Source organism: Balaenoptera acutorostrata, chromosome 4 (genome assembly GCF_949987535.1).
Source record: "Balaenoptera acutorostrata chromosome 4, mBalAcu1.1, whole genome shotgun sequence".
Taxonomy (NCBI): Eukaryota; Metazoa; Chordata; class Mammalia; order Artiodactyla; family Balaenopteridae; genus Balaenoptera; species Balaenoptera acutorostrata.
The window spans coordinates 28,696,588-28,721,113 of NC_080067.1; the positions used below are offsets into that span (position 1 = coordinate 28,696,588).

General features: G+C 35.3%; 1 protein-coding gene across 3 annotated transcripts in view; it reads left to right on the top strand.

Annotated features, from left to right (window-relative positions):
* U2SURP (U2 snRNP associated SURP domain containing) overlaps positions 1-24,526 on the top strand; it is a 55,411-nt gene that overhangs the window by 11,625 nt on the left and 19,260 nt on the right. Inside the window, exons 4-20 of one of the 3 annotated variants that reach the window (XM_007188087.3) lie at positions 6,239-6,337; positions 8,193-8,307; positions 8,866-8,999; positions 11,295-11,362; positions 11,916-12,010; positions 12,094-12,129; positions 12,219-12,301; positions 13,689-13,854; positions 14,036-14,247; positions 15,188-15,231; positions 18,313-18,417; positions 19,847-19,913; positions 19,992-20,155; positions 21,489-21,651; positions 22,066-22,145; positions 23,084-23,171; positions 24,187-24,309. In XM_007188087.3, coding sequence (XP_007188149.1) covers positions 6,239-6,337; positions 8,193-8,307; positions 8,866-8,999; positions 11,295-11,362; positions 11,916-12,010; positions 12,094-12,129; positions 12,219-12,301; positions 13,689-13,854; positions 14,036-14,247; positions 15,188-15,231; positions 18,313-18,417; positions 19,847-19,913; positions 19,992-20,155; positions 21,489-21,651; positions 22,066-22,145; positions 23,084-23,171; positions 24,187-24,309 — 1,842 coding nt within the window. Of the gene's footprint in view, positions 1-6,238; positions 6,338-8,192; positions 8,308-8,865; positions 9,000-11,294; positions 11,363-11,915; positions 12,011-12,093; positions 12,130-12,218; positions 12,302-13,688; positions 13,855-14,035; positions 14,248-15,187; positions 15,232-18,312; positions 18,418-19,846; positions 19,914-19,991; positions 20,156-21,488; positions 21,652-22,065; positions 22,146-23,083; positions 23,172-24,186; positions 24,310-24,526 lie in introns of those variants that run through there. The other 2 variants (XM_007188088.3, XM_028167974.2) reach the window with 2 other exon arrangements.

A 24,526-nucleotide genomic window follows, 5' to 3' on the forward strand; every position in this document is an offset into this window, starting at 1 on the left:
ACAGTGCAAGAGGGTTCCCTTTTCTCCACACCCTCTCCAGCATTTGTTGTTTGTAGATTTTCTGATGATGCCCATTCTAACTGGTGTGAGGTGATACCTCATTGTAGTTTTGATTTGCATTTCTCTAGTAATTAGTAATGTTGAGCAGCTTTTCATGTGCTTCTTGGCCATCTGTATGTCTTCTTTGGAGAAATATCTGTTTAGGTCTTCTGCCCATTTTTCGATTGGGTTGATTGTTTTTTTTAATATTGAGCTGCATGAGCTGTTTATATGTTTTGGAGATTAATCCTTTGTCCATTGATTTGTTTGCAAATATTTTCTCCCATTCTGAGGGTTGTCTCTTTGTCTTGTTTGTAGTTTCCTTTGCTTTGCAAAAGCTTTTAAGGTTCATTAGGTCCCATTTGTTTACTTTTATTTTTATTTCCATTACTCTAGGAGGTGGATCAAAAAAGATCTTGCTGTGATTTATGTCAAAGAGTGCTCTTCCTATGTTTTCCTCTAAGAGCTTTATAGTGTCTGGTCTCATATTTAGGTCTCTAATCCATTTTGAGTTTATTTTTGTGCATGGTGTTAGGGAGTGTTCTAATTTCATTCTTTTACATGTAGCTGTCCAGTTTTCCCAGCACCACTTATTGAAGAGACTGTCTTTTCTCCATTGTATATCCTTGCCTCCTTTGTCATAGATTAGTTGACCACAGGTGCATGGGTTTATCTTTGGGTTTTCTATCCTGTTCCATTGATCTATATTTCTGTTTTTGTGCCAGTACAGTACTGTCTTGATTATTGTAACTTTGTAGTATAGTCTGAAGTAAGGGAGTCTGATTCATCCAGCTTTGTTTTTTTTCCCTCAAGACTGCTTTGGCTATTCAGGGCCTTTTGTGTCACCATACCAATTTTAAGATTTTTTGTTCTAGTTCTGTAAAAAATGCCATTGGTAATTTGATAGGGATTGCATTGAATCTGTAGATTGCTTTGGGTAGTATAGTCATTTTCACAATGTTGATTCTTCCAATCCAAGAACATGGTATATCTCTCCATCTGTTTGTATCATCTTTAATTTCTTTCATCAGTGTCTTATAGTTTTCTGCATACAGGTCTTTTGTCTCCCTAGGTAGATTTATTTCTAGGTATTCTTTTTGATACAGTGGTAAATGGGAGTGTTTCCTTAATTTCTCTTTCAGATTTTTCACCATTAGTGTATAGGAATGCAAGAGATTTCTGTGCATTCATTTTGTATCCTGCAACTTTTCCAAATTCATTGATTAGCTCTAGTAGTTTTCTGGTGGCATCTTTAGGATTCTCTATGTGTAGTATCATGTCATCTGCAAACAGTGAAAGTTTTACTTCTTCTTTTCCAATTTGTATTCCTTTTATTTCTTTTTCTTCTCTGATTGCTGTGGCTAGGACTTCTAAAACTATGTTGAATAATAGTGGCGAGAGTGGACATCCTTGTCTTGTTCCTGATCTTAGAGGAAATGCTTTCAGTTTTTCACCATTGAGAATGATGTTTGCTGTGGGTTTGTCATATATGGCCTTTATTATGTTCAGGTAGGTTCCCTCTATGCCCACTTTCTGGAGAGTTTTTGTCATAAATGGGTGTTGAATTTTGTCAGAAGCTTTTTCTGCATCTATTGAGATGATCATATGGTTTTTCTTCTTCAGTTTGTTAACATGGTGTATCACATTGATTGATTTGCGTATATTGAAGAATCCTTCCATCCCTGGGATAAATCCCACTTGATCATGGTGTATGATCCTTTTAATGTGTTGTTGGATTCTGTTTGCTAGTATTTTGTTGAGGATTTTTGCAACTATATTCATCAGTGATATTGGTGTGTAATTTTCTTTTTTTGTAGTATCTTTTTTTAAAAAAAAAATATTTATTTATTTATTTTTGGCTGTGCTGGGTCTTCATTTCTGTGTGAGGGCTTTCTCCAGTTGCGGCAAGCGGGGGCCACTCTTCATCGCGGTGTGCAGGCCTCTTACTGTTGCGGCCTCTCCCGTTGCGGAGCACAGGCTCCAGACGCGCAGGCTCAGTAGTTGTGGCTCACGGGCTTAGTTGGTCCGCGGCATGTGGGATCTTCCCAGACCAGGGCTCGAACCCGTGTCCCCTGCATTAGCAGGCGGATTCTTAACCACTGTGCCACCAGGGAAGCCCTTTTTGTAGTATCTTTGTCTGGTTTTGGTATCATGGTGATGGTGGCCTCATAGAATGAGTTTGGGAGTGTTCCTTCCTCTGCAATTTTTGGAAGAGTTTGAGAAGGATGGGTGTTAGCTCTTCTCTAAATGTTTGATAGAATTCACCTGTGAAGCCATCTGGTCCTGGACTTTTGTTTGTTGGAAGATTTTTAATCACAGTTTCAATTTCATTACTTGTGATTGGTCTGTTCATATTTTCTATTTCTTCCTGGTTCAGTCTTGGAAGGTTATACCTTTGTAAGAATTTGTCCATTTCTTCCAGGTTGTCCATTTTATTGGCATAGAGTTACTTGTGGTAGTCTCTTAGGATGCTTTGTATTTCTACGGTGTCTGTTGTAACTTCTCCTTTTTCATTTCTAATTTTATTGATTTGAGTCCTCTCCCTCTTTTTCTTGATGAGTCTGGCTAATGGTTTATCAATTTTGTTTATCTTCTCAAAGAACCAGCTTTTAGTTCTATTGATCTTTGCTATTGTTTTCTTCATTTCTATTTCATTTATTTCTGCTCTGATCTTTATGATTTCTTTGCTTCTACTAACTTTGGGTTTTGTTTGCTCTTCTTTCTCTTGTTCCTTTAGGCGTAAGGTTAGAGTGTTTATTTGAGATGTTTGTTGTTTCTTGAGGTAGGATTGTATTGCTATAAACTTCCCTCTTAGAACTGCTTTTGCTGCATCCCATAGGTTTTGGATCAGCGTGTTTTCATTGTCATTTGTCTCTAGGTATTTTTTGATTTCCTCTTTGATTTCTTCAGTGATCTCTTGGTTAATTAGTAACATATTCTTTAGCCTCCATGTGTTTGTATTTTTTACAGTTTTTTTCCTGTAATTGATATCTAGTCTCATAGTGTTGTGGTCAGAAAAGATACTTGATACGATTTCAATATTCTTAAATTTACCAAGGCTTGATTTGTGACCCAAGACATGATCTATCCTGGAGAATGTTCCATGGGCACTTGAGAAGAAAGTGTATTCTGTTGTCTTTGGATGGAATGTCCTATAAATATCAATTAAATCTATCTGGTCTGTTGTGTCATTTAAAGCATGTGTTTCCTTATTAATTTTCTGTTTGGATGATCTGTCCATTGGTGTAAGTGAGGTGTTAAAGTCCCACACTATTATTGTGTTACTGTCCACTTCCTCTTTTATAGCTGTTAGCAGTTGCCTTATATATTGAGGTGCTCCTATGTTGGGCGCATATATATTTATAATTGTTATATCTTCTTCTTGGATTGATCCCTTGATCGTTATGTAGTGTCCTTCCTTGTCTCTTGTAACATTCTTTATTTTATAGTCTATTTGATCTGATATGAGTATTGCTCCTGTAGCTTTCTTTTGATTTCCATTTGCATGGAATATCTTTTTCCATCCTCTCACTTTCAGTCTGTATGTGTCCCTAGGTCTGAAGTGGGTCTCTTGTAGACAGCATATATATATGGGTCTCGTTTTTGTATCCATTCAGCGAGCCTGTGTCTTTTGGTTGGAGCATTTCATCCATTCACGTTTAAGGTAATTATCGATATGTATGTTCCTATGACCATTTTCTTAACTGTTTTGGGTTTGTTTTTGTAGGTCCTTCTCTTCTCTTGTGTTTTCCACTTAGAGAAGTTCCTTTAGCATTTGTTGTAGAGCTGGTTTGGTGGTGCTGAATTCTGTTAGCTTTTGCTTGTCTGTAAAGCTTTTGATTTCTCTATCGAATCTGAATGAGATCCTTGCCAGGTAGAGTAATCTTGGTTGTAGGTTCTTCCCTTTCATCACTTTAAATATATCCTGCCACTTCCTTCTGGCTTGTAGAGTTTGTGCTGAGGAATCAGCTGTTAACCTTATGGGAGTTCCCTTGTATGTTATTTGTCATTTTTCCCTTGTTGCTTTCAATAATTTTTCTTTGTCTTTAATTTTTGCCACTTTGATTACTATGTGTCTCGGCATGTTTCTCCTTGGGTTTATCCTTCCTGGGACTCTCTGCTCTTCTTGGACTTAGGTGGCTGTTTCCTTTCCCATGTTAGGGAAGTTTTCACCTATAATCTCTTCAGATATTTTCTGGGGTCCTTTCTCTCTCTCTTCTCCTTCTGGGACCTCTATAATGTGAATGTTGTTGCGTTTAATGTTGTCCCAGAGGTCTCTTAGGCTGTCTTCATTTCTTTTCATTCTTTTTTCTTTATTCTGTTCCATGGCAGTGAATTCCACCATTCTGTCTTCTAGGTCACTTACCTGTTCTTCTGCCTCAGTTATTCTGCTATTGATTCCTTCTAGTGTATTTTTCAGTTCAGTTATTGTATTGTTCATCTCTGTTTGTTTTTTCTTTTATTCTTCTAGGTCTTTGTTAAACATTTCTTGCATCTTCTCGATCTTTGCCTCCATTCTTTTTCCGAGGTCCTGGATCATCTTCACTATCATTATTCTGAATTCTTTTTCTGGAAGGTTGCCTATCTCTACTTCATCTAGTTGTTTTTCTGGGATTTTATCTTATTCCTTCATCTGGTACATCGCCCTCTGCCTTTTCATCTTGTCTATCTTTCTGTGAATGTGGTTTTTGTTCCACAGGCTGCAGGATTGTAGTTGTTCTTGCTTCTGCTCTCTGCCCTCTGGTGGATGAGGCTATCTGAGAGGCTTGTGCAAGTTTCCTGATGGGAGGGACTGATGGTGGGTAGAGCTGGGTGTGCTCTGGTGGGCAGAGCTCAGTAAAACTTAAATTCCCTTGTCTTTTGATGGGTGGGGCTGAATTCCCTCCCTGTTGGCTGTTTGGCCTGAGGTGACCCAAAACTGGAGCCTACCCAGGCTCTTTGGTGGGGCTAATGGCAGACCCTGGGAAGGCTCACACCAAAGAGTACTTCCCAGAACTGCTGCCAGTGTCCTTGTCCTCACGGTGAGGCACAGCCACCCCCCGCCTCTGCAGGAGACCCTCCAACACTAGCAGGTAGGTCTGGTTCGGTCTCCCTTGGGATCACTGCTCCTTCCCCTGGATCCCGATGCACACACTACTTTGTGCCCTCCAAGAGTGGAGTCTCCATTTCCCCCAGTCCTGTCGAAGTCCTGCAGTCAGTTCCTGCTAGCCTGCAAAGTCTGATTCTCTAGGAATTCCTCCTCCCATTGCCGGACCCCCAGGTTAGGAAGCCTGACGTGGGGCTCAGAACTTTCACGTCAGTGGGTGGACTTCTGTGGTGTAAGGGTTCTCCAGTTTGTGAGTCACCCACCCAGCAGTTATGGGATTTGATTTTATTGTGATTGCGCCCTTCCTACAAGTCACAGTGTGGCTTCTCCTTTGTCTTTGGATGTGGGGTATCTTTTATGGTGAGTTCCAGTGTCTTCCTGTTGATGATTGCTCAGCAGTTAGTTGTGATTCCTGTGCTCTCGCAAGAGGGAGTGAGAGCACGTCCTACTCTGCCATCTTGAACCATTCTAGGCTGTATTTAATAAACATTCCTCTCTTTTAAAAGTTTATGACTCAAAATTATCATTCAAATAAACAACTGAACAATTAAAAGTCTACAATTCGTTCAAACCATATTTACAAGGAAATTGCTTCTAAGTTACATAAATGAAGAATTCATTAAAATACTGTTTTCTCATATTCAAAATTAATTGATGACTGTTTACTTGTCTGAAACCTAGAACACAGTATGTGATATTTTCCCAGCAATGAAAATGAAATTATTTTGTTCATAAACATCAGTTTTGTTGATGAAGAATTAGGTAATTTACTGAATTACAAAAGGAAGTGATGCGATTTTTGTACCTGAATTGGGGGTTCTAGATGGTAATGATTCCTGCTACTGAACCATGGAAATAGATGCCTCTTTCTCCCTGTTTGAATATCTGTTTTCTATCACTGCTTCTTTTGCCCAGAAACATCTATACTTTCCTTCCTCAAGTGCTTTTATTCTTGCCGCCAAGTAGGTTGCATGAGTTCTAGGCCTTTGTGTCTCTCTTTGTGTTTTATTTTTACTTTATGTATTTAAAAATGGCTTTTGTAAGTTACTAACCTTGAGGTTAATAAGTTAAATTGAGAATGTGTATGTAAAGGTGTGCTTTTTCTTTTCACAGCCTCTTCTAGAAAACAAACTTAAAGCATTCAGTATTGGAAAAATGAGTACAGCTAAGCGAACTTTAAGTAAGAAGGAGCAAGAAGAATTAAAGAAGAAGGTAATGCTTAAAATGTATTTTTAGTTATCTTTATAAGTGTGTCTAGGGAGGCGTTAAGTGTATGGACAGTAGAGAAATGTTTTTGAAAGATTCTTGACCTCCAGGGTATTCTCAGCTCCCACCCCAAGTTAAGTCTATAACACAAGATATATTCGGAGAAGTCCAGCTTTATCCCTGTCCCCTCCACCATTTCCTCTCTTCTTTGTAAGAGTTTTGATTATTTTCTGGTCTATTCTTTTTGTATAAGCAAGTTTGTATAAATGTATGTTGTGCCTGCTCTTTCTTAGATGAACAATAGCTTGCTATATTCAGTACACTTTTCTCCACCTTGCTTTTTTCACTTAACATTATATCTCAGATTACTGCAAGTATATTGAAATATTGCTTGTTCTTTTTTTATAGCTCTATAGATATGCCATAGTTTATTCACTGAAATCCTACATTCACTACAATGCCTATTGAGGGCATTTGTGTTTTGGTCTTTTGCCGTTTCCAGTAGTGCGCTTAGGGATAGTGTTAGGAATATGGGTTTATTCCTAGTGTATCTTTAGGATATATTCCTGTAAGTGAGATTACTGGGTTGAATGGTAAATGCATAGCTCTAATTCTGCTAGATAGTGTTAAATTGGTCTCTCATATATATGGGCAGGTCCATTTTGCATCCCTATAAGCAGTGTTTGAGAGGTTGGTTCCCCATAGCCTTGCCAGTATTTTTGAAGGACTTTTGCAAATCTGCTAAGTGAAAAATTGTATCTCGGTGTAATTTTAAATTTGCATTTCTCTTGTAAGTAAGGTTGAACAATTTTTCTTGTGTTTGATTTTTTGAACTGTCTGCTCATATCTAAACCAGTATTTCTCTAAGTTAGTAGGATATCTCTGTTTTTAGAAACTCCTGTATTATGTATATTGTAACACTTGTCTATGACATAAGGTACAGTGTTTTTACTCAGTTTGTTGATTGCCTTTTTATTTTGCTTCTGGTGTTTTTTTTCCATGCAGAAACTATTTTTTGTTATATGGCCAGATTTATTATCAGTCTTATGATTTCTGGTTTTTCAGTTTACATTTTTTTACTCCAAGCTTTTAAAGGAATTTCCTCATGTTTTTCCCAATACTTACATTTTAAAAAAATTAAATCTGATTCATTTGCAATTTTTCTTGGTATGTGATGTGAAGAATTGGTTCATTTTTATCTTTTTTTCAAATAACTATCAAATTATCCCACCATCATTCATTGAAAAGTCCATCTATTCTCCACTGATTTGAGAGGCCCCTTTTATTGAATACTAAATTTCCACGTGCTGTTGGATTTATTTCTATATTTTCTATTCTGTTCTATTGGCGTTCCTATTTATACATGTTTTGGGGACATTTAGAATAGTTATAATTGTCAAGGTTCTTTTGAGGTTTTTTTCTTTAATGCCAACTGTCTGGAGATACTGCTTCTTCAGACTTCTAATACTCATGTCTTCAGTGGTTTGTGAAGGAAATGTTTATATTCAGAGTTAAACTGTTGTGCCTTAGAAATGTCATAAACATTAATAGAATAATATATTTTGTGTAGTCAGTTGTCATACGGTTGGACCCTTGAATTTTCTCTAAACAGATTTACTTAGTGGGTCCTTTTCTTGTTCCACAAATTACCTGTAGAGGAGCAAAGCCCCTCTTAATTCCAGTGTTAATTAGTATCTTAAATATCTACTAAGCATTAGATATTACTGCCTGTTAAGGTTGCTTAATAACCTGCTTTCCCCATTGGAGGGAGAGGTTTTGTTTACATTATTCTTGGATGAGTTTCACTGTATGTACAGTAATTTTTATATCAAGTAATGTTAATATTTTCGTGTGTATTTAGGAGGATGAAAAGGCAGCTGCTGAAATTTATGAGGAATTTCTTGCTGCCTTTGAAGGAAGTGATGGTAATAAAGTGAAAACGTTTGTGCGCGGAGGTGTTGTTAATGCAGCTAAAGGTTAGTGTGAATATTATAGTCCTTGAGCAAACCCAAAAAGTCTTGGTTGAATTGCTTTTGAGTTTCATGTTTCCTTTCTATCAGCACCCTCTAGTGGTGATAATGATTAGTAAAATTAATGGCCAAATGTGGATTAATGACAAATTGGAGCCAGATAAGTTTAAAAAATGTTTTTAGTACCTTTCAGGTTTCAAGATGGCAGAGAACTTTGCAAACATTTTCAAGTATTTTATAGTTTTACTGTATATTCCTAGGAGTGGAGTTACTACTCATATGGTAACTGTTTGTTTAACCTTTTGAGAAACTGCTGTACTGTTTTCCGAAGTAGCATTTTACAGGTTTTATAGTTTTACTATAAAATGATTAAATTAGTATTTTTGAGAGTAAGGCAGTAATATTTGAATAATATTTGAATTAAATTTCATATTTTGTCACTAGTGATATATCTTAATGCTGAAAGCATTTTACTAAGTTGTGTTTATTTTTAATAAAAATAGTAAGTAAACAAAATCCACATAATGTGAAATTAGTTTTGAAACTTAGTATTTTAAATTTCAGAAGAACATGAAACAGATGAAAAAAGAGGTAAAATCTATAAGCCATCCTCAAGATTTGCAGATCAAAAAAATCCTCCAAATCAGTCATCCAATGAAAGACCACCATCTCTTCTTGTGATAGAAACCAAAAAACCTGTAAGTCATACTTAAATAAGTGACCATTTATGTTCAGAGATGACACTGCCAGTAATATTTTCTGTACTTCCACTGTAAGCAGGACTTTGGTTTCTCGTTTCTAACTATTTTGGTAGTAGATGTTGAGTTTTGATGCTTAACCTTCCTAGATGAGAGATAATAAATTAGGGCGCATAGATGATACTCTTTCTATGTTTGTTGAGCAGTGAACATTTGCTGTTACTCATAGCATACTGCAAGTTGAAAGTTAGCTATAGTTTAGGCATAAATGTAAAACAATGGGATTGTCTTTTTAAGCAGTGCTGAACTTGGGTATTTAAATGTCAGCATGTGTAGTATCAATTACTTTGGAAGACTGTGTACTCCAACAATGTGTCTGTTGCCTGGAACATTTTTGGAATTTATTTGGATTTACTATTAGAACTAGTGACACTTTCCTTTAAATATTCTCAGTGTTAGAAAGTCTTTATGTTTTGAGAGTGGGATTTTTCATGGGGGATGGTAGGTAGATGTGGGTCTTGTCATTTGGAACCAAATTTGAGGAAATGTGATTATGCTGAATAGTGAGACTGATTTTTCTTCTGTGACTTTTAAAATAGCTCTGAAAGCAACTTAAAAAACAGCTTTATTAAGTGTTTTTTTGACGTATGTTGATAGTTGTGCAACAGTCACTAATCTCTAATTTTGAAGCATTTTTATCATCCCAGAAGGAAACCTTATACTTAATTTCAGTCATCCCTAACCTCTGGCAACCACTAATCTACTTTCTATTTCTTTGGATTTGCCTGTTCTGGACATTTCATGCAGATGGAATCATACAGCATATGGCCTTTTGTGTCTGGCTTTTTAGCATAATGTTTCAAGGTTCATCTACATTTTGGTATATATATCAGTACTTTGTTCCTTTTTATGGTTGAATAACATTCCATTTTGCAGATATACCTCATATTGCTGATCCGTTTATTACTTGATGGACATTTGGGTTGTTTCTACTTTTTGGTCATTATGAGTAATGCTTCTGAAAACATTCATGTATAGGCTTTTGTGTGGACATATATTCTTAATTCTCTTATATTCCTAGGAGTGGAATTGCTGGTCATATGGTCACTAATTGTTTAACCTTTTGAGAAACTGCCATACTGTTTCCAAAGTAGCTGTACCACTTCACAGTCCCATCAGCAGTGTATATGAGTGTTCCAATTTTTCTACATCTTCATCACCACTTGCTAAAATTATTTTAGTCAACTTAGTGGGTGTGAAGTTGTGCATAATTGTGGTTTTGATTTGCACTTGCCTGTGATGTTGAGCACCATTTCATTTATCGTCCACTTGGAGTCTTGTGTAGAGAAATGTCTTTTCAGATCCTTGGCGCAGTTTTTAATTGAGTTATTTTTCTTTTTATTGTTGAGTCGTAAGAGTATTTTACAGCTTCTAGAGTCAAGTCTCTTATCAACTGTGTTGTTTTCTCCCAGTTTGTGGGTTGGCTTTGCCCTTTTTTGTTAGTGTCCTTTGAAGAACAAAAGCTTTTAATTTTAATGAAGTTTATCAGTTTTTTGTTGTTGCTTTTTCTTTTGTTTCTCATGGTGTCATATCTAAGAAACTATTGCCGAATTCAGGCTCATGATGATTCACTCCTGTGTTTTTAGGTCTTATATTTAGGTCTGTGAACCTTTTGAGTTAATTTTTGTATATGGTATGAGGTAGAGGTCCAACTTCATTCTTTTTTATGGGTGGATATTCAATTTCCGTACTTCCATTTGTTAAAAAGACTATCCTCCCCCATTGAATTATTTTGGCACTTTCAAAAGAGGGATTCCAAAAGCATTTTTGGAAGCAGTTTTAAGAGAGGAATTCCAGCGGTGTTACTGTTTGTTTCAGTAATTCATTTCCTTCTAGCGTGATTGTTTTGAAGGGTGCATATTTTTGGTAGTTGTTCATGGCAGTTATTTACATGGCAGTTCAGTTACTTTATGTTTATTAATTTTCCCGCCAGTACCCTTCCAACAGTATTCTGGCCTAAGTATTGTACGCTTTGGGCGGGGGGCGGGGCAGGGGATAAAGTTGGTAGCTCCTTTAAGACTGCTGCTTGTTGTTTTAATAATGTGTTAAATTCTCAGTTTTAGAAAATAGGAAGGAAAGTTCAGTGGTAACAGAAGCATTCTTTCTTTTTAATTTAAATATTTAGATCATAATTGGCACTAAAATAAAAGTTTATTTAAAGTGATCTGATTATCGAACCATTAGTTTTGTTTAACCTTGTTTTCTTTGAAGTATAACTTATCATATCCTTCATAGCCACTGAAGAAAGGCGAGAAAGAAAAGAAAAAAAGCAATTTGGAACTCTTCAAAGAAGAATTGAAACAGTAAGTTTTATAGTGTTGAGAATGGCTCTCATAGATATTTTGAGCTGATACTTACAGATGCACATATGAAGAATGTAGTCTACCAATTTGTTTTTAGTAACTGGCTTACTGTGAAGCTGTTTTAGATATTTTGTGGGTTATGTTTGAAAATGAAATTAGCATTTTGTCCAGCATCTAGGTTGCTTCTATTATGTGAATGCAATTAAATTGATTTAACTAATGTCCAGAGTCCTGTTTGCAGTGGAAACAATATAGTCACTGAGATATGGGTGAGGAGTGGTCAACCTTTAGCTAAGAAAGAACAAATTAAGTGGTTTTAATGTTGAATTTCCTTCTCACCTTAAAAGTGGGCTTTGTATTCCACTGCTTACATGATATATCAGAAGTTTGCTCATGACTTGCAGCTGAGGGACTCTTTAATCTTGGTTGTCAGTACTGGCATTACACACAAATATTTCAGGTTATTTCAAGATGATACCTGGATAAGTTCTGTTATTAAATGTGAACAAACAAATTTTGGCTCGTTATTGGTGATTATATATATTTTCAACAGAATTCAAGAAGAGCGTGATGAGAGACATAAAACAAAAGGCAGGTTAAGTCGATTTGAGCCGCCTCAGTCAGATTCTGATGGTCAGCGTCGTTCTAGTAAGTGACATTTATTTTAATGTTTGTTTTTGTGACGAACTATTCCAAAAACTAAGAATTGTTTTCTTTTCCCCCTTTTAAAGTGGATGCGCCTTCAAGAAGAAATAGATCATCTGGTGGTAATACAGTTTTTTGCTTTTTTTAATTCATAGAAATTGTCCAAACTTTGTATTTTGCAGGTTATAATTTTTTCTTCTCTTTGTCCTAGTTCTCGATGATTATGCACCTGGCTCACATGATGTAGGAGATCCAAGCACTACTAATTTATACCTTGGAAACATTAATCCACAGGTAATATTAGAAAAGTAAGATGAATGTTGGCTCATATGCTGTATACTTTTGTAGGAAAACTGCTTTGTCAGTCATTAAAAAAAATGAAGTCAAGAATCTGAAGTAAGCAGATGTGGTGGAACTAGATAAGTCTCTAAAATTATCTTGTGAAATTGAGCCTTAGCGGTATGGGCCGAATTTTCTTGCTACAATTCCTAAGGGCTTGTCTCCCCTTTCTTTCTTTTCTTTTCTTTTTTTTTAAAAATACATTTATTTAGCTTTGCTCTTCTTCTTATTATTATTTCTTTTAAATATTTTTGGCTGCGTTGGGTCTTCCTTGCTGTGCGCAGGCTTTCTCTAGTTGCAGTGAGTGGGGGCTACTCTTCGTGGTGGTGTGCGGGCTTCTTGTTGTGGTGGCTTCTCTGTTGTGGTGGGTTCTCTGTTGCGGAGCACGGGCTCTAGGCATGTGGTAGTTGCAGCACCTGGGCACTGTAGTTGTGGCGCACAGGCTTAGTTGCTCCGTGGCATGTGGGATCTTCCCACACCAGCGCTCAAACCCGTGTTGCCTGCATTGGCAGGCACATTCTTAACCACTGTGCTGCCAGGGAAGTCCCTGTCTCCTCTTGCTGTAACTGGACTGTCCTCTGATTTTGAAATGTTTTGCTAGGTGCTGATTTTATTTATCAGGATATGATCAGTGGTAGACAATATTCTTTTGAGACTGTCCCCTTCTGGTGCATAGCCTACTTCCTTATGGATTTTTTTCTTTTTTCATCTTAATAATAGCAAAGTAATATTTCTGCTTTGTCTTTTGTATTTTAATTCTTTTCCCTGCTTCATTCTTAATTGTTATGGGGAATATAGTGGTTGTTCTGCATAATAAGATCTTTTAAAAAATACTATATATTTTGGACCTCATTGCATATTTACGCTTTTTTGTTTTCTCTTTTCTTGATTACACTGGCAGCTGGGTGCTGGAAAAAGAAAAAGTGACCAGATCCTTTATTTCTTTCATTGCCAACAAATATTTCCTCCTTGACTTAAGTGTGGTAATTATTGCTGCCTGAAAAAGGTTGCTAAATGCTGAACAAACCATTGCTGTAGAAAGCGTATTTTAGGTGCAGGATCTCAGAAGGAGGAAGAGTGAAGGTAAAGGTGTGCTTTTGATTTCTCCAGCCACCCAGCCTCTCCACCCGGCCACTTACATAAAACAGAATGTTTCTGGTGTGAAAAGATTTGTGCATGCCCCATGAAGGCAGGATTTCACCCTTGTAGGGGTCCCAGTACTTGAATGGAAAGCTGTAGCATTGCTAGGTCTCTTCTCATTTTGCAAAAACTGCTCTGTGCTGCATAGAGTTCTTTTTTCTTTCCTCTTTGCTTACCAAAAATATCTTACGCCTTTTAATAGATGAATGAAGAAATGTTGTGCCAGGAGTTTGGAAGATTTGGGCCCCTGGCCAGCGTGAAAATTATGTGGCCCAGAACTGATGAAGAAAGGGCAAGAGAGAGAAATTGTGGCTTTGTGGCCTTTATGAATAGAAGAGATGCTGAAAGAGCTTTAAAAAACTTGAATGGTAAGGAAGCCCATCTGTAGAACTCAGATATTGCTTTGGTTTTGAAAAGTATTTATAAAAACTCGAGAGGAAAAATGGACCAGAAAGGTAAAGGTTAAACATGAAAATTAATTTAAATCACCAGAGAGCCTTTATTTTCTTTTGAGAGTTATCAGGGTGACTTTTCTTTTCTTTCTTTTAGGAAAGATGATTATGTCTTTTGAAATGAAGTTAGGTTGGGGTAAAGCTGTGCCTATTCCTCCACATCCAATATACATTCCGCCTTCCATGATGGAACATACGCTTCCCCCACCTCCATCAGGACTGCCTTTTAATGCGCAGCCTAGAGAGCGGTTAAAAAACCCCAATGCTCCCATGTTACCACCACCTAAAAACAAGGAGGATTTTGAGAAGGTAATTTAAAAAATGTACATAGGGCCGCATCTAATTTGTAAATACTAAATCTGTGGTAGTATTTCTTTTCAACAATTTATAGAAAGTGTGTGTGTAATTCTGTTTGGCATCTCTTAAAGAAAATGAAATAACTTAGATGTGTTCCCTGCCTTAGCCCATGGAAAACCCTGTATTGGGATACTAGGTCATATTTTTATTTGTGGCTATCATTCCTTTTTTGACCACTTATTAAGTTTTTTTTTTTTTTCCTTTGTCCACTGTTGTATCCAGGTTTGCTTAAGTGTAGTATCTAAATTTACTTTGTTTTGAGAAAGTGATACTTTGTATTTGGTTAAGTGCCTTTTCAGTTAGAAAGACTCCTAAATAGTTAAACTGTTTGGATGGCAGCTAGCTAATAACTTCGTTTTCAAGATCTAAGGTATTAGAATATTTGAGAGCATATATGGTTTTTAAAAAGTTAGCTACTCTAGTAAAAGCAAAGGGTATTTTCTTTTTATTAAACATAAAACCAACTTAATTTCAAGTTATAAGAATTTGTTGGTTCTATTATGAATTAATTACACTTAAAATGACAGGGCTGGTTTTAAAGGCTTGGGAACAAAGTAGCAAACTGTATGGTCAGAGGCAAACAGTTAATGATTTCACAAATTAAAATCTTTATCTGATAATTCTCAGTGTAGTACCTATTTCAGTGCATTGATGTGCATTCTGGCAGGAATGTTCTGATTCTTTGCATTTGGTGAACGTTTACTGTTCACTGAACACATCCATTTGCATTTATGTAATTGCTTAGTGTATAATTACTTCAAATGCAGTGATTGCCTGCAAAACTTGTGATTAGATGTGTAGTATTTTCAATGCATATGTATATTTTTGCTTGTTACTTGTTAACAATACTCACATATTCTATGTTTATTATCTGATGTGACTTCATATACAGACTCTGTCGCAAGCCATAGTCAAAGTGGTTATCCCAACAGAAAGGTACATGTTTTTCTTTATTATTACTGATCTAAATATAGACAATATCCCCTTCTGAATTAAAAAAAAAATGGTGTTGAGGAAAAGGTAGTATCTTGACTGAGCAATGGTTCCTTCCCAGTACTTTTTGGGGGGGGATATGTGAAATTTAACTAACTTTAGTATACTTTGCAATTTTATGTCATTATCTTTTTTGTTTTATTGTTAACAATGTAGGGTATTTTGTAGCTTTAGTAGTTACAATGTGTTTAATAGATTTAATCTGGAGTTGTTAGTCTAATAACATTAGATTATTGGGATGGGAAAATAGGTGTTTTAAATGTATCTTAAATTTTAGATAATGTTACATTTTGACCCAATCTGTTATTTTTTTTCTTGGTTTCTGAATTGTGTGTGTTTAATATGCAACCTTAGTTTGAGTTTTCCTTACTGAAAGCATAGCTTTATTTTTCCTAAATGATTTTAAGAAGGAATTTCTATTATTCTCATGAACACTGACCATAACTAGAAACTTTTTTCATGGTAACAGAGGTGTTTGGAATTCTTTTATTTTCCTTTCTTCCGTTTTTTCTTTTTCAACATAATGTTAAAGCAGAAGAAAGAATTCATGCCGTAGGTATGCTCTTGCTCAGTCAAGCTAAGCCTTTTCCCAAACACAGGAACACAACACTGGTTGAATAATAAATGAACACAAAAGAATACCAAATTCTCTTTGACATTGGCCTTGGTGAGCAACACCAGCTGAAGTGTCTGCGGCAGCGGGGGACCAGGAAAGCAGCATGGGATGGATTGGGAAAGTATACAGGTTTTGACCAGACATTGGTACGATCGACTCCAGTAAATGTGGTTTTATTATAACTGAGAGACAATTTTTGTTTTTTTGTTGTTGTTGCCCAGAATAAGATAATTACCATTTTAAAATAAAATAATGCACTTTAAATTATATCATCTTTTTGTACTACACTGTTTCATTCTGATAGAAAAGTCACCTTTTTAAAAATAAGCACATAATCCTTAAGGAAAAAAGAATGATTACAGTTCTTTAAGAATCTTGAATTTAAGTTAGCAACGACTAATTGTCAGATTTTGATTTTAAATAATCATGAAACATTCTAAAACTTCTTTTAAACTTTAAATTTTCTAAAAATAGATATATCAGTTACAAGCCTGTTTAAAACTATAGTGGGTTTTTTTTTTTCCACTGGTAAAGCACTCACAGGAAAGTAGTATATTGGCAGCACTTAAAAAGCATATATCCAGTATTAGCTTTATATGTGGCTCAGCTTATTTCTAAACAAAATTTTGAGTGTACATTTTGCTGTAAAGTCTTGACTCACCATTACAATGAATCCTTTGTTTTAAACTTGCTAAATCATTTTTCATCTATCTTTAATATGCAAGTCAAGTTGCTTTTGACTTAATTCATGCAAGTTTCTGGATGTGTAGTATTTGTCCACCTAGTCATTGATTTTATATATTATGATACATAAAATTTCCCTTTAATTTGACATATACCAGTGGGAGTTTTGGGACTGAATCAATACCATATCTCCCTTCTTTTAAAACAATGTCATTAACCATATGGATGTTGAGAATACATTCTCATTTGGATATCAAGAACTGCATATTTGCAGACCAATTAATACTTCTGTGAAAGAATTTTTAGATTTAAAATTGATACTTTTGGGTTTTTGTTTTAACAGTTTGAGGTTGAATTAATAATTTTAATATATAGTTTTCCCTCTGTTAAAGATTTATTAAACCTTCATATTTTTCTTTGACCTCTATTAGGTCAAAAAAATTCATTTTTTCACTATAGAGATTTTAGTGTCCACTTAAGTAGGTTTGTTTGAAAACTGAGAAAATAATTATAGTCAGCATGAGATAAATTATTTTACTGTTCATGTACTCTGAAGCAGGGCTTTATAGAGCAAAAAAAAGGTCTTATTCTATAACTATATATTTATTTATATTCTAGCAGTTATATGAACTTAATTTGAGCTGGGAATGCTAAAGGTGTAATTTAGTGTGTGCCTTGTACCAAGAGCCAATATCCTTTTGCTTTTCCCATTTGTTATTTGCCAACTCTATGTGGTGGAGACTGGTGAAATGAGAAATCAGAAGTAGCTATCATAAGCTGAATCATTTTTGCCTGACACTGTAATCAATGTCTAAAATTGTGTTTGGAGCCTAATAAGGTATCAGATTTTAAAAATACTTTATAAGCCCAGTCAACAAAATGACGACTAAAAAGTTACATATGTTTATTTTTGGCTTAAATATTGGGAAGTAATTGTTATGAAAAATGGGAAGGGCATATCACCATGTCCCTTATTTTGGAATATTTTGGAAACAGGACTCCATTCGTTTAAGGCTTTGGCAATATAATTGCTTTATTGATTCAGAACACACAGGCAGAATTATACATGTCATGAGCTATGTGAACTAGTTTGAAGTGTGGTCCAAAGGGATGTTGCCTCATTGAAGGTCAGATTCAATAAAAACTCCATCTGCTATATGTGTACCAGAAAAGCACAGGAGTTGGATGGATTTTTTTAATTATTAAATCAGACCTTAAACTTGTTAATAGTTGTGCATTTTTATAAATTATAGTCATGTATATAACATTTCAGTATCACTATAAAAGTGCTTGGTTTAGGAATGTTTTAAAACTGAGATAGTGTGTAAGTTTTTAGGTGGTTATGATAACATGTAAGCTTTAAGTTTCTGATTTTATATATTTGCAGCTTTCCAGTTAGTTGTGATTCATAATTTAATGTTTTGCATTTGGAAAGTAAAATTAAGTGGTATTTAGAAATTGAAATCTTTATTACTGTGAAGCTGTGTTGTGGTTTCCCACCCTCCCTTCCCTTCCCCTCCCCTCCCACTCCCTTATCCCCATTGCCCCACTCCCTCTTAATGCACAAGGTATTAACGTATGCTCCAGGTTACTTTCTTGGTATAAAATTCTGTATTAGTCAGCAGAATAATCTTTTTCTGCACAATTATAGTAACTTAGGTCAAGTGTAGTTTTATTTAGTGGTAGGTCTGAATCCATTTTCTTTAACTGTGTTGTTGTTGTAGGAATTTGCTCGCCCTGATACATCGAATGATAGAGTTTGTTGTACGTGAAGGGCCAATGTTTGAAGCTATGATTATGAACAGAGAGATCAACAATCCTATGTTCAGGTGTGCATTTTTTTTATTGTGGTAATAACATTTACATGTAACATACAACTTACCATTTATATATGTACAGTTCAGTGGCATTAAGTACATTCATGTTGTTGTGCAACCATCACCATAACTTTTCACATTTTCCATAACTGAAACTCTGTACCCCTTAAACAATAACTCCCCATTCCTTTGGTCCCTCAGCCCCTGGCAACCACCATTCTACTTTCTGTGAATTTGATTACCCTAGGTACCTCATCTAAGTGGAGTCATACCTTATTTGTGCTTTTGAGACTGGCTTATTTCACTTAGCATAATGTCTTCAAGGTTCATCCTTGGTGTAGCATGTGTCAGAATTTCCTTACCTTTTAAGGCTGAATAATATTCCATTGCATGTATATATCACATTTTGTTTATCCTCAGATGTGCATTTTAAAAAATACTTTAAAATTATTTTTTGGAATTAAAAATACTCAAAGAAAAAAGTCCTAAAAGTATGAGGTTATTTTCATAATGGGGTGAGAAAGCAGTTTTAATAATTAGACTAGAATGTGCCTGGGTCAATTTTCCAGTGATTTCCATGGTTTGATTAATTAAATAGCTTTGTTTTTAGCATTCTCTAGGAGGAAAATATTTTTCATTGTGTTTTTCAATGAAAGAGTCTTTCATAAGCAAAATACGGTAGAATAAATGAGGTTTATAAGAAACTACTTATCTTCTTTTTTTTTTTTTTTTTTTTTTTTTTAAAAGGATTTTCTTATTTATTTATTTATTTATTTATTTATTTATTTTTGGCTGTGTTGGGTCTTCGGTTCGCGCGAGGGCTCTCTCCAGTTGCGGCAAGCGGGGGCCACTCTTCATCGCGGTGCGCGGGCCTCTCCCCACCGCGGCCCCTCCCGTCGCGGGGCACAGGCTCCAGACGCGCAGGCTCAGCAATCGTGGCCCACGGGCCCAGCCGCTCCGCGGCATGTGGGATCTTCCCAGACCAGGGCACGAACCCGTGTCCCCTGCATTAGCAGGCAGACTCTCAACCACTGCGCCACCAGGGAAGCCCTACTTATCTTCTAAATAGTTATATCTAACACTTCATTTGCAATTTACTTAAGTCATTTAAAAACCACTGCTTTTGAAGTTATATCTTGGGAAGACCTCTCCATTGCCAGACACAGTACCCGACACATAGTGTTCAATAAAACTGATTGTAAGACTCAGCAAGATGCATACATACCTTCTGAGTATTAGTGTCAGTCACAAAGGCGGTCTGTGGTTGGGGTGAGGAAAGGGATAGATGGCAGTGGGTGAGGATTTCTCTTCAGGGATCTTTGCTTTGGGTTTTATTTAGAAGTAAATAGGCAAATAATATTTCTCATTTGTTCATATTTACTTGAAGATAGTTCTCCATTAAAGAATCCAATGTTTAATTTTTTTTTTGTTTTTGTTTTAGATTCTTATTTGAAAACCAGACACCAGCCCATGTTTACTATAGGTGGAAGCTTTATTCTATTCTGCAGGCAAGTATAATCAACTACTTTGTTATTTTGACTCTGAGGTATTAGATCTTTCTAATAACATTCTGGACACTTAACTAGGGAGATTCTCCAACTAAGTGGCGGACAGAAGATTTTCGTATGTTCAAAAATGGATCTTTTTGGAGGCCACCACCGTTAAATCCATATCTGCATGGGATGTCAGAAGAGCAGGAAACAGAAGCTTTTGTAGAGGAGCCTAGTAAAAAGGGAGCACTTAAGGAAGAGTAAGATTTTTACCTTTCTTGTTTTATATTCAGAAAAGTTGCTTTAATGGTCACTTTAATTAATGGTCTTAATACGATGTGTTAACCCTAAAATAAAATGGTTTTTAAAATTTGTGATTGTTTAAAATAGTAACATCTCTTAACATATGCATTGTAGTTTTAAAAATCTTGGCAAGTATTATAAGTGTGTGTCCTACTCAACTTGACCTCTTCCTACTGATAAAAATTGTTGATGATCTCTTAAGTGATGGTACTCCAGCAGTGGAATACTTTATATTCTTATAGAAATTATTTCATGGCCCTTAGAACTGTTGCCTCTTTGAATGCAACGTAAAGAGGTAAAGTTATTTTATGGCTTAGTGAAGTCAAATGGGTGACTGCAAAGCTGCTCCATGCAGTGCCGTGTGCGGCCACCGTGGAGACATGTTATCATTAGTGCCAAGTCAGCACTGCTTCAGGGCAGTTAGCCTGGTTTAAGAAGCAGAAACAAATGTAACTATTGAAGTGTTTAGAGGAAATTCTGTATACCTGAAGGGGGAAAAAAAAGGCCAAAATAATTTTTAGCTTATAGGATTATATACTTCACTGTCAATAAATCTTAGTGCTAGTTGCATTGATGCATTGTTTGTGAGAGCATTGCTGATAGAGAACTATAGCAGTTGAGAGTATATTTGCTTCTGAAGATGTATGTTCATCATTACTTTTGCCCAGGGATCTGCATACTCAGCCCATAGGCTAAATCTGGCTACCTCCTGTTTTTGTAAATAAAGTTTTATTTGAACACGGCCATACCCATTCCTTTGCATGTAGTCTGTGGTTGCTTTGGTGTTATAGCAGCAAAGCTGAGTAACTGTGACAGAGACTGTATGACTTTCAAAGCCTAAAATATTCACTCTGTGATCCTTTACAGAAAAAGTTTGTCAACCCTTGCTTTATAGCCTGTCCTAATCCTATGCAGAAGTGCTAAAGTAACAGACTTCCTTCAAAGGAGAGTGAAGGCCATGAAGGTTCTTCTTCAGTGTAATAGGATAATAGGAGTGGGACATTTGCGAAGACTCTTGAAAAAATGCCTATAATTTAAAATTTACTTAATTTGTAAACTAAAAGTCACTAAAATAATTTATTATTTCCCGGGATAGTTTTCTTCCCCATATAAATTCTTTAAAAAAATGTAACATATTTGGAATACATAACACAAATCAGACTTAACACAACTTAGTCTTCAGAATTTTATCTGAGTGGGTTTTAAAGAAATTAACGTGCGAGCAGAAACTATAATGGCATTTGAAATTTGTATTTATAAATACTTATAAGTTAAAAAATTCGTATTCAGACAGAGGGACAAATTAGAAGAAATTCTGCGGGGGTTAACTCCAAGGAAAAATGATATTGGAGATGCAATGGTTTTCTGTCTTAATAATGCTGAAGCTGCTGAAGAAATAGTGGATTGCATTACCGAGTCATTGTCCATCTTAAAGACACCCCTTCCCAAAAAGGTATGGGAATAATTTCTCCTAATGGAACATTTAGAAGTAAAGGAGAGGTAATAGTTGGCTTCTGTTTGAATTGAAATTGGATTCCTTTTTGAATGAAGAAGTTGACTGAAGAAATCTTTCTGGTGCAGTTTCATTTTCCTTCTGCCTGGGAAACTTATCTTAGTTATTAACACACAGATTATCAACAGATTGAAATGTAAATGAGTTACAACTTTTGTCCCTGCCAAAGTCATGGTTGTGGTGATACTGAATTTCTTAAAACTCTTCTCATTAGTTAGGATTATTAAATTGTGGCTAAACATTGGCCTTATGCTGTTGATTCAAAAAATTTCAATACGGAAATTTTTTTAGATACGTTTTTTGCTGTTGGTTTTTTATTTTTAATCCATTTTATGCTATCTTTTGGTATTCTAGATTGCCAGATTATATTTGGTTTCTGATGTTTTGTACAACTCTTCAGCCAAAGTTGCCAATGCTTCCTATTATAGAAAATTGTAAGTATAGTGATGTAAATTGATATGCCTGAACTAAAATATTTAAGGGTAAGGAGCTCAGAAAAGAGGATAGTTTTGTTAATTAATACCCTCAATAATAAGAAATAATTTGAATTTCTTCATAGTTTGTTGAATATTCTAAAAATTGGATTGTATTCATTGAAGTAAACCACTTTAAGCTAAATTATTATAATCTTTTGAAAGTTTTTCTATCAGTTTCTTGATTAACTTGATAAAAGAACAAATAGGAAGAGTTAAAAAATCACTTTATTCCTATTGTGTATTTAGCCACTTGTGTAATAAATAAGCTGAAACACTAGAAATAGTGGCCAACAAAGGAAGAAAACAAAGGAGCATTAACTATTTACAGAATCAGTGTTCTCTGATCATCATTGTATTGGTTGTGGTTCATTGTTTATGTTTTCCTAGGCAATAGGAAATTATGTTGCTGTATATTAATATATAACTCCTCCTCAGTTCCCCACAGTTCCTTTTTGGTGTTTATTTTATGAATTAGGGAAGCTTTTCTTTAGGAACTGGCTCTGAAGGGAAATTTGGAGGTTTGGGCCCTAATCTTAGCTCTGCTATTCCTTCTTTTGCCTTGGACAGGTCACTTACCTTTTCTATTTCCTGTTTTATAAAACAAAGTGGTTGGACTAGATGGCTCAAGGTATCCTAGATGTAAGAGTTCCTTGTTAATTAAGGGAACTAGTTCTTAAGGCTCTTCGTGCGATTTTGCAGAAGAAAAATTCAGAATAATAGGAGTTAAAGTTATAGTTTTAGAGTTTAAACACCTAATTCTTATTTTTAAAGATTTACTTGATTAATTTATTTATAAAATTAAAAGTCCAGAGTGGTTTTCATTGGCCTAGCATGTTGAAGTAGATAAGGATTTTTAAACACGTTCTATTGTAAAAAACATATTATTTGAATTTCAGTTTTGAAACAAAGTTGTGTCAGATATTTTCAGACCTCAATGCTACCTATCGTACAATTCAAGGCCATTTACAGTCTGAAAACTTTAAGGTACGTTTATTGTTTGGGTGTTTTTGCCCTAGTGTTTTAAATGGGAAGTGGGCACTGGAAGCACATTGGAGGGCTAAAAGAGTATGTTAAGTAAGTGTAAGACATAACTTAGATGTTTCAGAAATTATTGTTTTAAAATTTACTGCCATTTTACCTTCAGTATCAAAAAAAGTCTGAAATTTAAAAATATGTCTAGTGTTTTGTTGGGTGTCTGTTTTAGTTTTAAGGATTTTATTTAAACATTTTAAATACTGGTCTTTTCACAGAAAACACTCAGAAGATCACTTGTTTTATAGTGGTGTATATTATTTGGCTGGATTAGGAATGTAGTTATTCATGTTGAAAGTATATTCAGTTATTAATTTTTTATTAACGCTCAAGCTGTAGACCAGTGTTAAGAAAAGCCAAACAGAATACCTTACTTATAGTTGAAAAAATAGATACACTTTCATGGGAAGAATACTCATTAAGGAAATTTTTAGCTTGGGAAGATGCCCAATGACCCCACCATTTAGGGATTCAGACAAACAACTCCATTAAAATTTTTTTTGACCTTAAATTTTGACCATAAAACAGAGATTATAGAAAAGTTTAAGGAGGGGACAGAGAGAAGTGTTAGCCAGAATCAGGAAGTACTTCATCGGACCATAAAGGAATTCAGATCAAAATGTGGGCTACCTTGATATCCAGCTTTCATAAGTTTCTAAGCTAGTGTTTCCCAGAATGTGGCCTCATGTGTACCACCAGTGGTATGGGACCTTGGTCTTAGGTGACTGAGAGCAAACAGTTACTGTTTCTTTTTTATTACATTTATTCTTAGTTTCTTTCCTCTTTTAATGGGGAGGTAATATTCATTTTTAAAAAAAATATTGTAACGATGAATAGTTATTTCCCTTAAACTTTAAAAAGAATATTGGTTTAAAGGAAAATTTAGCAAATTATGATGGTCATTATCATGAGATGATGTTGGATAGTTATTGCCCTAAATAATAATTCATTGTCTTTTTCCTGTTAGCAACGGGTAATGACCTGCTTTAGAGCATGGGAAGATTGGGCAATTTATCCAGAACCATTTTTGATCAAACTACAAAATATTTTCTTAGGACTTGTAAATATTATTGAAGAAAAGGAGACAGAGGTAGGTATTCAGTGTATTTGTCCGATTATCTTAAAATTTATTTCTGGAATGCTGTGGAGGTATGATATGTTACAGATGTGAGTAACATTTCTTTGTGGAAAATGCCTACTGTTTACCACTGAACAGTGGATTTTTGTTGCTGGCATTGCTGGAGCCCAGGACTTGAAATTATATGTAATAGGAATTCTCTGTTTTGTGTCCTTATGTGAAAATTGGT